The 15,621-nt window shown below is 43.4% G+C and overlaps 1 protein-coding gene and 1 long non-coding RNA gene across 2 annotated transcripts in view; both read right to left on the reverse strand.

Annotated features, from left to right (window-relative positions):
- Window positions 1-15,621, reverse strand: part of LOC137650244 (uncharacterized) — a 473,662-nt gene that overhangs the window by 312,881 nt on the left and 145,160 nt on the right. The window lies entirely within an intron of this gene.
- The window catches only part of LOC137650240 (uncharacterized), a 203,130-nt gene that overhangs the window by 108,743 nt on the left and 78,766 nt on the right, over window positions 1-15,621 (reverse strand). Inside the window, exon 5 of the mRNA XM_068383514.1 lies at window positions 11,897-12,393. Coding sequence (XP_068239615.1) covers window positions 11,897-12,393 — 497 coding nt within the window. The remainder of the gene's footprint in view (window positions 1-11,896; window positions 12,394-15,621) is intronic.

Here is a 15,621-nt window from a genome sequence, read left to right on the forward strand (position 1 = left end):
CCCCGTGGGGCCGTCACCACCTCTATCGATCTTACAGACGCCTACTATCACGTCCCGATAGCGAGACACTTCCGTCCGTACCTAGGCTTTCGCTTAGGGGACAAAAGTTACTCCTTCAAGGTGATGCCTTTCGGGCTCAACATTGCCCCAAGGATCTTCACAAAGCTAGCAGAAGTCGCTGTTCAGGAACTCAGGAATCAAGGGATTCAAGTAGTAGCCTATCTGGACGACTGGCTCATTTGGTCAGACACCTCCCAAAATTGCCTAAAAGCCACTCACAAAGTCATCCATTATCTTCAATCTCTAGGCTTCCAGATCAACTTCAAGAAGTCCCGTCTTCTTCCAAAATCGAAGTTCCAATGGCTCGGCCTGCAATGGGATCTTATATCTCATACTCTGTGTCTTCCCAGACCCAAGAGGTTAGAGATTGCAAGGAACACCAAACGTTTTCTCAAAGACAAAGTAAGTTCCAGACGGCTTCAAGAGAAGATTCTGGGGTCCCTTCAGTTTGCCTCATTGACGGATCTTCTTCTGAAGACAAAATTGAAAGATATCAATCGTGTCTGGCGTTCGAAGGCGAACCGGAAGCTCCGGGACAGGAAAGTCCGCCTTCCTCCCATTCTACGGGAAAGACTTCTTCCTTGGACAAGAGCAAACAGTCTGTCAAAGTCAGTTCCCCTTCAATTTCCGCCCCCGGAATTAATCATTCACACAGACGCATCCCTATCAGGTTGGGGCGGCTATTCTCAGCTCAAGAAAGTTCAAGGTCTTTGGACTCCCTTGTTCCGCCATTTTCACATCAATGTGCTAGAGGCCATGGCAGTTCTTCTAACCCTGAAACGTCTCGCTCTTCCCAAGAAACAACACCTTCGTCTGGTCCTCGACAGCGAAGTGGTGGTCCGCTGCCTTAACAGAGGCGGGTCAAAGTCAGGGCCTCTGAACCATGTTCTAGTAGCCATATTCTCCCTAGCAGCCTCGAACCGTTGGCATCTTTCAGCTGTCCACCTGGCGGGAGTCCGGAATGTAGTGGCAGACGCCCTGTCCCGGACCTCCCCTCTAGAATCGGAATGGTCACTCGATCTAAAGTCATTTCGGTGGATTCTCTCTCAGGTTCCCGGCCTCCAAGTGGACCTCTTCGCCACGGAATCCAACCACAAATTGAGAGTATATGTGGCTCCCAATCTAGACCCTTAGGCTTACGCCACAGACGCCATGTCACAGAATTGGGACAACTGGGAAAAGATTTATCTCTTTCCCCCGGTGAATCTTTTGCTGAAAGTTCTAGACAAACTGAGATCCTTCAAGGGACAAGTAGCCTTGGTCGCACTCAACTGGCCCAAGAGCAACTGGTATCCTCTCCTGCGGGAGTTGAGACTATACCCTCACCCGATACCCAATCCGGTTCTGTCTCAGATAGTACAAACACGCGTTGTGTACGCTTTCTCAAACATTCAGAGCGCCCTAACTTTATGGACTTTATGAAGTTTGCGGCTATGCATGGTGCCAATATTGATCCTCAAAACACCTTGTTCCTAGAATCAGATAAACGGGATTCCACCATCCGTCAGTATGACTCTGCAGTTAAAAAGTTGGCAAAATTTTTAATAGACTCAGACGTGAACTGTATGAACTTGAACCTTACAGTCACTTTCTTTAGATCTTTATTAGAATCAGGTCTGGCAGCCAATACTATCACCACTATTAAATCGGCTCTGAAAAAGATCTTCCTAGTGGGTTTTAACATAGACTTAACCGACTCTTTGTTAGCTTCAATTCCGAAAGCTTGTGCCAGACTGAAACCGGTTACTCGTCCTACCCCGGTGACCTGGTTCCTTAATGACGTACTCAAATTGGCTTCTGATACCATTAACAGTTCTTGTGATTACATGCCCCTTCTCAGGAAAACACTTTTCCTAGTGAGCTTGGCTTCCGGGGCAAGAATTTCTGAATTGGCAGCCTTGTCGAGAGACCCGGGTCATATTGATTTTCTGCCTTCAGGAGAGGTCCTTCTTTCTCCTAACAAATTCTTTTTGGCTAAGAATGAAGACCCTCAAAACAGATGGACCTCCTGGAAAATTGTTCCCCTCACGCAAGATCCGTCGCTGTGCCCTGTCACTACTCTTAGGTCTTATCTATCCCGGACCTCCTCTAACTCCTCGGGGCCTCTATTCGTTAGAGAACAAGGCGGTACCATTACTATTAAAGGGATCAGGCAACAAATTTTGTATTTTATTAAACAAGCTAACCCTGACTCTTTTCCTCTTGCACATGATATCAGGGCGGTTGCCACCTCGGTGAACTTCTTTCACCACATGAATTTTACAGACCTTTCCAGGTATACAGGGTGGAGATCACCGTCAGTGTTCAAGAAACACTACCTTAAACATTTGGAAGCCCTAAAATTTTCTACAGTAGCCGCAGGGAGCGTAGTTACTCCCGAGTAACTCACAGGTTAATGCCTTGACTCTTTATCTCTCCCTCTTACCTGCCTCATTTATACCCTATTGTATTCGTTGGTCTCGCACCTGAATACTGTTATTATATTTGTAAATTTTTATCTGTATATATTATCTGTATATATTATCACTCACGGCATTATTATACCTACCTTATTGGATTTATGTTAATATTTAAGATACCCTTATAATTGTTTTTTGGTACTCATCTCTGATTAAAGCATCCTGTATTTCTCTTACGCTTATGTTTTTTCCTTTATTTTGCAAGTTTGGTGACATTTTTCTCTTGTATAGATTCACTGGGCGGCACAGGTTCGAGCCCAGAAAAGGGATTTTGACGTAGGAAAAATCTATTTCTGGGCGAAGGACCTGTGCCGCCCAGTGAACCCTCCCAGCTCCTCTCCCTTGGAGTCCCCAAACTTTGGGTGCTAAGGAGTTGGGTTCTGAGCGGATGCATTGTAGTAGTACCGAGTGAGGTTGAACGGCTCTCCTCTATTGGGGTTCTCTGTCGTGGATTAATCTAAATAGTGCGGGACCTCTGGATTATACGCCCAATTTTATACCGACACCATTAGGTGAGCGAGCTAGTTAACCTAGCACTCCTTTACATTTTTTCTCTGGTATATTTAGCAGTAAATTACCTAAGAATAAGTGCTTAAATGGAGCTTATTCACTGGGCGGCACAGGTCCTTCGCCCAGAAATAGATTTTTCCTACGTCAAAATCCCTTAATTAGACCAGATATAAGGGATTTTGACGTAGGAAAAATCTATTTCTGGGCGAAGGACCTGTGCCGCCCAGTGAATAAGCTCCATTTAGCACTTATTCTTAGGTAATTTACTGCTAAATATACCAGAGAAAAAATGTAAAGGAGTGCTAGGTTAACTAGCTCGCTCACCTATTGGTGTCGGTATAAAATTGGGCGTATAGTCCAGAGGTCCCGCACTATTTAGATTTATCCACGACAGAAACCCCAATAGAGGAGAGCCGTTCAACCTCACTCGGTACTACTAACAATGCATCCGCTCAGAACCCAACTCCTTAGCACCCAAAGTTTGGGGACTCCAAGGGAGAGGAGCTGGGAGGGTTCACTGGGCGGCACAGGTCCTTCACCCAGAAATAGATTTTTCCTACGTCAAAATCCCTTTTCTGGGCTCGAACCTGTGCCGCCCAGTGAATCTATACAAGAGAAAAATGTCACCAAACTTGCAAAGTAAAGGAAAAAACATAAGCGTAAGGGAAATACAGGATGCTTTTAATCAGAGATGAGTACCAAAAATGCCGTGAGTGATAATATATACAGATACTCAGGAGTATAAAATTTACAAATATAATAACAGTATTCAGGTGCGAGACCAACGAATACAATAGGGTATAAATGAGGCAGGTAAGAGGGAGAGATAAAGAGTCAAGGCATTAACCTGTGAGTTACTTGGGAGTAACTACGCTCCCTGCGGTTACTGTAGAAAATTTTAGGGCTTCCAAATGTTTAAGGTAGTGTTTCTTGAACACTGACGGTGATTTCCACCCTGTATACCTGGAAAGGTCTGTAAAATTCATGTGGTGAAAGAAGTTCACCGAGGTAGCAACCGCCCTGATATCATGTGCAAGAGGAAAAGAGTCAGGGTTAGCTTGTTTAATAAAATACAAGATTTGTTGCCTGATCCCTTTAATAGTAATGGTACCGCCTTGTTCTCTAACGAATAGAGGCCCCGAGGAGTTAGAGGAGGTCCGGGATAAATAAGACCTAAGAGTAGTAACAGGGCACAGAGACGGATCTTGCGTGAGGGGAATAATTTTCCAGGAAGACCATCTGTTTTGAGGGTCTTCGTTCTTAGCCAAAAAGAATTTGTTAGGAGAAAGAAGGACCTCTCCCGAAGGCAGGAAGTCAATATGACCCGGGTCTCTCGACAAGGCTGCCAATTCAGAAATTCTTGCCCCGGAAGCCAAGCTCACCAGGAAAAGTGTTTTCCTGAGAAGGGGAATGTAATCACAAGAACTGTTAATGGTATCAGAAGCCAATCTGAGTACGTCATTAAGGAACCAGGTCACCGGAGTAGGGCGAGTAACCGGTTTCAGTCTGGCACAAGCTTTCGGAATTGAAGCTAACAAAGAGTCGGTTAAGTCTATGTTAAAACCCACTAGGAAGATCTTTTTCAGAGCCGATTTAATAGTGGTGATAGTATTGGCTGCCAGACCTGATTCTAATAAAGATCTAAAGAAAGTAACTGTAAGGTTCAAGTTCATACAGTTCACGTCTGAGTCTATTAAAAATTTTGCCAACTTTTTAACTGCAGAGTCATACTGGCGGATGGTGGAATCCCGTTTATCCGATTCTAGGAACAAGGTGTTTTGAGGATCAATATTGGCACCATGCATAGCCGCAAACTTCATAAAGTCCATAAAGTTAGGGCGCTCTGAATGTTTGAAAAAGCGTACACAACGCGTGTTTGTACTATCTGAGACAGAACCGGATTGGGTATCGGGTGAGGGTATAGTCTCAACTCTCGCAGGAGAGGATACCAGTTGCTCTTGGGCCAGTTGGGTGCGACCAAGGCTACTTGTCCCTTGAAGGATCTCAGTTTGTCTAGAACTTTCAGCAAAAGATTCACCGGGGGAAAGAGATAAATCTTTTCCCAGTTGTCCCAATTCTGTGACATGGCGTCTGTGGCGTAAGCCTGAGGGTCTAGATTGGGAGCCACATATACTCTCAATTTGTGGTTGGATTCCGTGGCGAAGAGGTCCACTTGGAGACCGGGAACCTGAGAGAGAATCCACCGAAATGACTTTAGATCGAGTGACCATTCCGATTCTAGAGGGGAGGTCCGGGACAGGGCGTCTGCCACTACATTCCGGACTCCCGCCAGGTGGACAGCTGAAAGATGCCAATGGTTCAAGGCTGCTAGGGAGAATATGGCTACTAGAACATGGCTCAGAGGCCCTGACTTTGACCCGCCTCTGTTGAGGCAGCAGACCACCACTTCGCTGTCGAGGACCAGACGAAGGTGTTGTTTCTTGGGAAGAGCAAGACGTTTCAGGGATAGAAGAACTGCCATGGCCTCTAGCACATTGATGTGAAATTGGTGGAACAAGGGAGTCCAAAGACCTTGAACTTTCTTGAGCTGAGAATAACCGCCCCAACCTGACAAGGATGCGTCCGTGTGAATGATTAATTTCGGAGGCGGAAATCGAAGGGGAACTGACTTTGACAGACTGTTTGCTCTTGTCCAAGGAAGAAGTCTTTCCCGTAGAATGGGAGGAAGGCGGACTTTCCTGTCCCGGAGCTTCCGGTTCACCCTCGAACGCCAGACACGATTGAAATCTTTCAATTTTGCCTTCAGAAGAAGATCCGTCACTGAGGCAAACTGAAGGGACTCCAGAATCCTCTCTTGGAGTCGTCTGGAACTTACTTTGTCTTTGAGAAAGCGTTTGGCGTTCCTTGCAATCTCTAACCTCTTGGGTCTGGGAAGACACAGAGTATGAGATATAAGATCCCATTGCAGGCCGAGCCATTGGAACTTCGATTTTGGAAGAAGACGGGACTTCTTGAAGTTGATCTGGAAGCCTAGAGATTGAAGATAATGGATGACTTTGTGAGTGGCTTTTAGGCAATTTTGGGAGGTGTCTGACCAAATGAGCCAGTCGTCCAGATAGGCTACTACTTGAATCCCTTGATTCCTGAGTTCCTGAACAGCGACTTCTGCTAACTTTGTGAAGATCCTTGGGGCGATGTTGAGCCCGAAAGGCATCACCTTGAAGGAGTAACTTTTGTCCCCTAAGCGAAAGCCTAGGTACGGACGGAAGTGTCTCGCTATCGGGACGTGATAATAGGCGTCTGTAAGATCGATAGAGGTGGTGACGGCCCCACGGGGAAGTAAGGTCCGCACCTGCGAGACGGTAAGCATTCGAAACTTGTCGCATTGAATGGACAAGTTGAGAAGGGATAGGTCTAGAATCACTCTTCTCTTGTCTGAATCCTTCTTCGGGACACTGAACAGCCGACCTTGAAACTTCAGGTGTTTCGTTTCTAGTACGGCGTTCTTTTGTAAAAGATCCTGGACAAATTCGACCAGATCCGGAGTGGAATGTTGACGAAATTTGTTCGGAGGAGGAGGTCCTTGAATCCAACTCCACCCCAGTCCCTTGGAGATGATACTGAATGGAAGTATATGGACGGAGCTTCTTCCTACCCCGGGCTTGGTAAATTTCAGGGTCAGATTTACGTTTAGGAGTCAAACCCCAACGGGCTTTAAGGCTCTGGTTGACTCTAGTGGCCTCCGCCAAGACTTCCTCTACAAGGTCCTCAGGGAAGAGGTTTGAACCCCAACAGGAGGACCGGATCAGCTTATTAGGTTCATGCCTAATAGTCGCCACTGCCAGGACATGTTTGCGACACTTGCGTTTAGCAGTAGCGAAGTCATACAGGTCGTAGTATAATGACTGCAACGTAGCCTTGTTGAGAGATTTAAAAATACTCTCAGTATCGTAAGTCAAGGCTATCGACTCCGTGGAAGTGGCCAGGTTCAGAGTACGGCCAACGCGTAGGCGAGAATCATACTCCTGTTTAATGAGGGATTCCGGGAGACGGGGAAGCCGCTCATTAAACATTACCGAAGCACAGTCTGCTGCTAGCTTTCCAGAGGTAAATGTGGTATGGACGTTGTCCCAACACTCAATGCCTGAAGGAAGAAGGAGGGAGATTGGATCCACTCTCGGATAGGAGGCAAGGGCTTCTCCTCCAGAGCATATTGGAAGGCAAGCTCTGCTACCTTATTGACACATGGAGTCACGGTGTTTTTGTCCATTAAAAACATTGTGAAGGAGCTCTTATAAGGCGTCAACATGGTGTTGGTGCAGCCGATGTCATTCAGAAATCTGGCCCACACAGATTGAGCTTGCTCTTTAGGAAAGATGACTGTCTCTTTGGGGACCTTGTCTAACCGAACCAAAGCTTCCTCGGTAAGCCTGGCATAACCATGAAATGGAAATGCCAGACCAGGAGGAAAGAATTCAAAGTCCTCTAGGGGACGAGTGCCAAGACCCTCCAAAGTTAACATTCCGTCTGAGAACGGGGAATGAAGAGCCATACGCCAAGGGTTGTTTTTGGCAAACTGCGGGAGCTTAGAGGCATCCGGGATGAGAGAGCTTTGGACCCGCTCCGGAGCACCTTGCTCTAATGCCCCAAGTCTCTGACCGATGTTAGAGAACATCGTGTCCATCTTAGACTGTATCTCTGATACAAACTTAGCCTGCATCTCCGACACGATGCGAAGCATGGCTGATTCGGAAAGGCCCGGGCTAGCAGCAGGTGTGGCGGAATGAACTCCCGGGTCGCGAGACTTAGAGGAGGAGCCAGAAGCCTTAGATGACAGGTTTGTATTCTGTTTAGAACCATGAGAAGTCTTATGAGGCTTATGAACTTTAGGTAAGGTTCTAGACTTATTCTTGGGGGGAACCGGGTGTAATCGTTGGGACGAATCACGGTCCCCAGAAAAACCATGGAAGGAGGAGCGATCAGAAGAAGAAGAAAGAGAGGGGCTGAGGATAGGAATCTCAGCGCCAGAAACACCTGCCTCACTTACCACCCTACCTGTATCTGGATCATCCAATAACATGGGTTCCACGTCCAGGTTCATGGAGGCAACATTGTCTTCTAGATCTCCGGGGGCGTCCGACGGATCCTGCTCTGGATCAATAAACCCCGCTATGGTGGCATCAATGTGGGCAATGATGGGAGCTGCAACATGCCTAGCCACAGCGGCTGAAGACTTGGCGTTGGGGTAAATCAGGGAACAGTAGTCCTCGGAGAGGACGTACGGCCGCTTGGACTTCACGTTCCGGGCAAAACCACCAACCCACACTTTCAGTGTGGCCCGGGCCGCAGACTTTTGCTCCGGGGATGCCTGAAATAATAGTGGGAATTATAAAAGGGCAGACTCCCAGTGGTCCTTCAAGACCATAGATATCTTACTAAATAGTGTATGTATGCCAAAAAAAGTAAGATAAATAAGAAGGCAACATAGCCAACGGGACTCACCGAGTCAGATCCAAGGGTGGTAACGAGGTCAAAACAGACCACACAGTTATCCGGGTGCCATAACACGACGTCCTCCAGCTGCACACCGCAGAGGGCGTGAGACCGACAGATAGTATGGCCGCAGGGCTGATGTAGAACAGCTGCACAGGCTGTCGTCTGACAATGCACCATCTATAAAAAGAATAGTATATGAGAAACTGTAATTCTCTTAAGTAGGGGCGGGTCCGGAGGACCCGGCCTAAACATAAGTCTAGCTTAGGACTAAAGTAAATAGTATAAGAGAAACTGTAATTCTCTTAAGTAGGGGCGGGTCCGGAGGACCCGGCCTAAACCTAAGTCTAGCTTAGGACTAAAGTGAATAGTATATGAGAAACTGTAATTCTCTTAAGTAGGGGCGGGTCCGGAGGACCCGGCCTAAACATAAGTCTAGCTTAAGACTAAAGTGAATAGTATATGAGAAACCGTAATTCTCTTAAGTAGGGGCGGGTCCGGAGGACCCGGGCCTAAACATAAGTCTAGCTTAAGACTAAAGTAAATAGTATATGAGAAACTGTAATTCTCTTAAGTAGGGGCGGGTCCGGAGGACCCGGGCCTAACATAAGTCTAGCTTAAGACTAAAGTAAATAGTATATGAGAAACTGTAATTCTCTTAAGTAGGGGCGGGTCCGGAGGACCCGGGCCTAACATAAGCCTAACACAAGATTAGGGCTTAACTGTTCTATTCTTAAGTAGGGGCGGGTCCGGAGGACCCGGCCTAAACATAAGTCTAGCTTAAGACTAAAGTAAATAGTATATGAGAAACTGTAATTCTCTTAAGTAGGGGCGGGTCCGGAGGACCCGGCCTAAACATAAGTCTAGCTTAAGACTAAAGTAAATAGTATATGAGAAACTGTAATTCTCTTAAGTAGGGGCGGGTCCGGAGGACCCGGGCCTAACATAAGCCTAACTGTACTATTCTTAAGTAGGGGCGGGTCCGAAGGACCCGGCCTAAACAAAAGTCTAGCTTAGACTAAAGTATAGCCATCCATTCCGGTCGAGCCGGGAGTATAAAAAAGGATGCAACAACAAAAATTTAAGACACAGGGTGTCTGATTTCCCGGGGCGAGGCTAAGACCCGGGCCAGGAAATAAAAGTATCCAAAACCAATTCGTATAGGAACTCCGGGGTAGTGATCTGTCATATAATCATCATAGGAACTGTTATAAATTAAATAGGGGGGCGGAACTGTAGATAAGAACCGCCAACGGAACCCAGAGGGTTTCATATAACATAAACCAGTGTGATAAGTGAATATAAAATAGGGTGCACCGGGATCCAACTCTGTTGACCGGTGGCCAACCAGACTAGACAGAGACGAACCCGCCGGGCCACCCGGAGGACAAAGTCCATAAACACTGAACTACCCCCTCTAAAAGGAGGGAAGGCAACGGTCCCTTAGTGGAGGGGGGAGAAGCCTAGTCGCCCACCTAGCTAGAGGGGGAGCGTGGGGGAGGATCACGTGATACGAGGCAGCAGGGCTACCAACTGACGATCCCCAACCAGACAGATCAAACGGAGTAATGGCACAAATATTCATTATAATAATAATAGCGTTAAAAATTATATGAATAAACACATAGAAAATTTTGGGCAAGGTATGCAACATAATAATTAAATCACAAAAGACACACCTGATGGCTAAAAATAACATTGCCGCCTAGCACGAAGGTTGGCAGCCATAACGATACGTAAATGATATCGGCCCTAAAATTGAACCACGAGGATTCTAAACGTTAATAATGAATATTCACAATAACAAATAATATTTGATAATAAAAATAATACACATAGTAACACCGCAAGTGAAACTTAAAAGCTCTCAAAAACAGGAGTACCAACTGTAGTGAAATCAAGCAAGATCGAAATGAACGAAGAGAATAAACTCCTATAATATAAATATTAAACGATCTAGGTTGCTCAAAACACAGTAAAACCCTGCTTGGTACTTAATTTAGACGGTGTCTCCTGGGAAACCGACGAAGAAGCCATAATTCAATGGAAAATAAACCAAAATCGAGAGCACAACAAAAATGCGGGTTACTATGCTCGTCGTGCTAAAAGGAGTTGGGTTCTGAGCGGATGCATTGTTAGTAGTACCGAGTGAGGTTGAACGGCTCTCCTCTATTGGGGTTTCTGTCGTGGATAAATCTAAATAGTGCGGGACCTCTGGACTATACGCCCAATTTTATACCGACACCAATAGGTGAGCGAGCTAGTTAACCTAGCACTCCTTTACATTTTTTCTCTGGTATATTTAGCAGTAAATTACCTAAGAATAAGTGCTAAATGGAGCTTATTCACTGGGCGGCACAGGTTCGAGCCCAGAAAACTGATTATCAAGCTGCAACCAAAATAAGAAATATTGATAGTAGTCGGGATGATTTCCATGTGCAGCAGCCAAATTGAGAAAGGAAAAATATTCAAGTGCCCAATTATCAGGCCCTATCAAATAGTCAAAATGGTATTCCTAACTTTAAAAAAGTCAGAAGTCACTGAAAATTATGTACAGTACAATAAAAGAATTTTTGAAAAGTTTGTTATTTCTACATTCACTGGATATTCATATTACTAGTTCTCTGGAAGCTCCGATATCAACATTTACCCCTAGAATTTAAAAGAATTTTTCTTTTCAATAGATACATGACTACTTATGTAATGAGATACTAGCAGTTAATGGCAGGAAGCAAAGCAGTGATGCACCAGAGAGTCTTTATCATTCAAGTCTCTACAATATATCGGTTTGACACACATTGTTTTAGTGCATTTTAAGAAGTTTTCCTCTGGGTTTGTTAGCAATTACTACACTGCTCGGATTGTTAAAAGGGATTTTTTGGTATACATTCATGGTCCCCTTAATTTGTCCCGTACGGGGAAAGTTCTGTGATTTAAATGACCGTTGTGAGGAGTTTGAATGCCTTACTGTTTCCAAAAGTCAAAAAAATATTCATAGAGGAAGGACATATACATGAAAACTTCAACTCAATGGCAGTTTACCTGAACAGAGCAGATGGAAGGGAAGGAAAAACAATTTTTACATCTAAACCCTAAAAGGAAAGCCGACATGAATATTTCCATAATGAAGATGGAAGAGGGATTTCCTTCTGAATGGAAAGCCAAAATAAATGTACTTTCTCAAAGTAACAAAAGACAAACACACACAACATTAATGAAAGTTTTTTTATAGTAGTAATTATTTCAATAAAAGTTGAAAAATAATCTACAAACTTTTTACAACTATATTGCTGATAAGGTCCCTTTAAAAGTTATATGAATACTGTACAACAGATTTTATAACAAAAGTTTCATCCATCTCTAAATTTATCTTCCATCTACAAATGCAATAACATTAATTTGTAGTTACTTACCAAAGAACATGGACTCTACAGCAGCAATTTCTTCGGTAGAAAAGTCTGTAAGAAAATATTTTGGAGTCCATTCTAAATTCCAACTACACAGAATTTCGAGAGCTTCACGAATAGAGTCTTTGTCTTCTGTCTCTAAAATAAAAGTTGCAACTATCACAAAGTTGACATTTGTAGGAACAAGAACAAAGTATAATGGAAGTGGATGCTTCACTGACCGATATGCAGCATCTAAAATGCACACTTCATTGCCATACATCCGTAAAATATCTCTTTGCCAATTTGTCTGGTGAACAAAAAGGAATTTTTGTCGGTCACCTACTAACTGATTGGCAATAGCAACATTCATGGCATAAAGTATATTTTCTTCTTCTGTTTCCAAAGTTGGAAGCTCAAGATCACTGTCAGGTTTAAAGCGTAAAAAGAAGTAGTCATTTGGCCAGTCCTGCTGCCACTGATCAACCATACTCTCTAGATTTGACTGATCGTAGGAACTATCCCTGAAATAAAAATGAATACATTAAAGTAATTCTCTTGTAATAACACTTACAGTAATACTAAGAAAATCTTAACTTGACACAATGTAACCAAGGCAGAACCAAAAAATTTTACATTATTTTGTAACATACGTAGCATAAGTCATGATCAAATTTTATGAGTTAGTGATCAATAAAAATGCTTTAAAAATTATGCTGTCAATAGTCTAAAATCCCTTCAACAATCATAACCATTCAAAACCTACTTAAAGTTATGACTTAAGTTTATGCAATTTTACAAACCTTGGGAGTAAACAGATTTTCAAATTCCTTTGTTCCATAAAAACAAACATCCTATTTTAAAGAAGTAATTTTGCCCTAAGGTGACTTGCAGCTCACTGTTACTGTATACTTGTCCAATTGGAATCTATTAGAAATATAAAAAATACATTCTCAAAATTTCTTATAAGTCTCCTGATATCCTTGAAAGTGCTTACCAGGAGTGGGACCATAAGAGAGTGAGAATTTTCATAACTTGCATAATATAATGCTGTATCACCTTCACAATAGAAAGCTTTCCACATGAACACATATAAGTGAAAATGGAAATAAGAGGAAGACCTCATGTAGTTAGATAATTTGTCTCCTATTAGTTCACTACTAAATGCCAAATTAGGCCATGAGATAAAAAGTAATCAGGTATGGCCAATTTGACTATTATCAATAGAAATATATGTTCATTACTACATTTATAGTTGAATGAAGTCATTAAATGTCAATCTTAACAATTAGAAGAGCGCCAATGTAAGAGGCGACTAAAAGGGACGGGACAAGGGGGCTGGGAACCCCCTCTCCTGTATTATTATCCTGTGAGACATCAAAGAAGTGGAGCTGGGGGGAGAGTGACTGCTCCCCGCACTCTATTTTGGGGTGTTTGAATGTGCGTGGATGTAGTACGATAGAGAGTAAAAGATGTGAGATTGGAAGTATGTTTAGGAATAGAAGGATGGATATATTGGCTTGGTGTGAGACAAAAATAAAAGGGAAAAGTGAAGTGATGTTAGGTGAAATGTCTGGTAGAGTGTCTGGGATTGAAAAGGGAAGAGCAAGAGAAGGTGTGGCTTTATTGCTGAGTGAATGGATGACAGGTAAAGTAGTGGAATGGAAGGATATATCATCTAGGTTAATGTGGGTAAGGGTTAGGTTGGGTAGGGAATGTTGGGCTTTTGTCAGTGCGTATGGGCCAGGTTGTGAGAAAAGTGAAGAAGAGCGGAATGAGTTCTGGAATGAATTAACTAGGTGTGTAGAAGGACTAGGTAGAAGGAATTATGTAGTTGTCATAGGTGACTTGAATGCTAGAGTGGGCGCTGGAGAGGTGGAAGGTGTCCTTGGGAAGTATGGTGTACCAGGTGAAAATGAGAGTGGTGAGAGACTGGTAGATATGTGTTTAGCAAGAGATGGTGATAAGTTCTAGCTTTTTCAAAAAGAAAGATAAAAACAAGTATACATGGGTAAGAGTATACATGGGTAAGAGTGGCAAATGGAAGAGTAGTAGAAAGGGCATTAATGGATTATGTGTTGGTAACTAAAAGAATGTTTGGAAGATTGAAAGACGTGCACGTGTTTAGGGGTATGGCTAACGGTATGTCTGATCATTTTTTGGTGGAAGGAAAACTAGTTGTAGCAAAAGAGTGGGGGAATAGAGTAGGTGGATATAAAAGGGAGCTAGTGAGGGTTGAAGAGCTAATAAAACCGGGGGTAAAAAGTAAATATCAAGAAAAGTTGAAAATGGCATATGACGAAGTGAAAGTAAGAGAAATGATATTTTAATTATAAAATAAATTTTTGAATATACTTACCCGGTGAATATATAATAGCTGCTACTCAGCGGCTCGACAGAAAACACACTCAAAAACTCGCGAGCGATCGCTATGAAGGTTGCGGGTGTGACCACCAGCGCCAACTATCGGCCAGATACCACTCTTGCATGTAAACAAACCCTTCAATTCTTCTCGTCCCGCTGTGTCTCTATTGGGGAGGAAGGGAGGGCCTTTAATTTATATATTCACCGGTTAAGTATATTCAAAAATTTATTTTATAATTAAATATCATTTTTAAATATTTAACTTAGCCGGTGAATATATAATAGCTGATTCACACCCAAGGCGGTGGGTAGAGACCAGAGTTAATTAAGTTTACAGCGTATAAGCTAAGAGTTTTTGACAGTTATCAATATAACAAAACCAAAATATATAGGTACCTGGTAAGGAAGTTGACTTAGACGATTACTCTGCCTTGTAAGTCTGTCTTCCTCACGAAGCCCAGCGATCCTCTTAGGATGCTGAAAGACTCCCAGGAGCTGAAGTATAAAGGGTTGCAACCCATACTAACAGGACCTCATCAAATCCCTAATCTGGGCGCTCTTAAGAAATGACTTTGACCACCCGCCAAATCAACAAGGATGCGAAAGGCTTCTTAGCCTTCCGTACATCCCAAAAAACATTTCAAGAGACAGATTAAAAAGGATATTGGAATTAGGGTAATGTAGTGGTAGAACCCTCACCCACTACAGCACTCGCTGCAACGAATGGACCCAGTGTGTAGCAGTCCTCGTAAAGAGTCTGGACATCTTTTAAGTAAAATGACGCGAACACTGACTTGCTTCTCCAAAAAGTCGCGTCCATAATACTTTGCAGAGATTTATTTTGCTTGAAGGCCACGGAGGTTGTTATAGCTCTCTTCGTGCGTCTTAACCTTAAGCAAACATCGATCTTTCTCATTCAAGTGAGAATGAGCTTCTCGTATTAAAAAATCTGATAAAATATGACAAAGCATTCTTTGACATAAGCAATGATGGTTTCTTAACTGAGCACCATAATGCCTCAGATTTACCTCGTAATGACTTAGTACGAGCTAAATAGAACTTAAGAGCTCTAACAGGACATAATACTCTTTCCAGTTCGTTGCCTACGATCTCTGATAAGCAAGGAATATCAAAAGATTTAGGCCAAGGACGAGAAGGCAGTTCATTTTTTGGCCAGGAAACCAAGTTGAAGTGAACAAGTGGCTTTTTCTGTAGAAAAAAACCGATGTTCTTACTGAAGGCATGAAGTTCACTGACCCTTTTAGCCGAAGCCAAGCACACTAGGAAAAGTGTCTTGAGGGTGAGATCCTTCAGGGAGGCTGAATGTAATGGCTCAAACCTGTCTGACATGAGGAACCTTATGACCACATCTAAGTTCCATCCAGGAG

The sequence above is a fragment of the Palaemon carinicauda genome, chromosome 11 (assembly GCF_036898095.1).
Source record: "Palaemon carinicauda isolate YSFRI2023 chromosome 11, ASM3689809v2, whole genome shotgun sequence".
In the NCBI taxonomy this organism is placed as follows: Eukaryota; Metazoa; Arthropoda; class Malacostraca; order Decapoda; family Palaemonidae; genus Palaemon; species Palaemon carinicauda.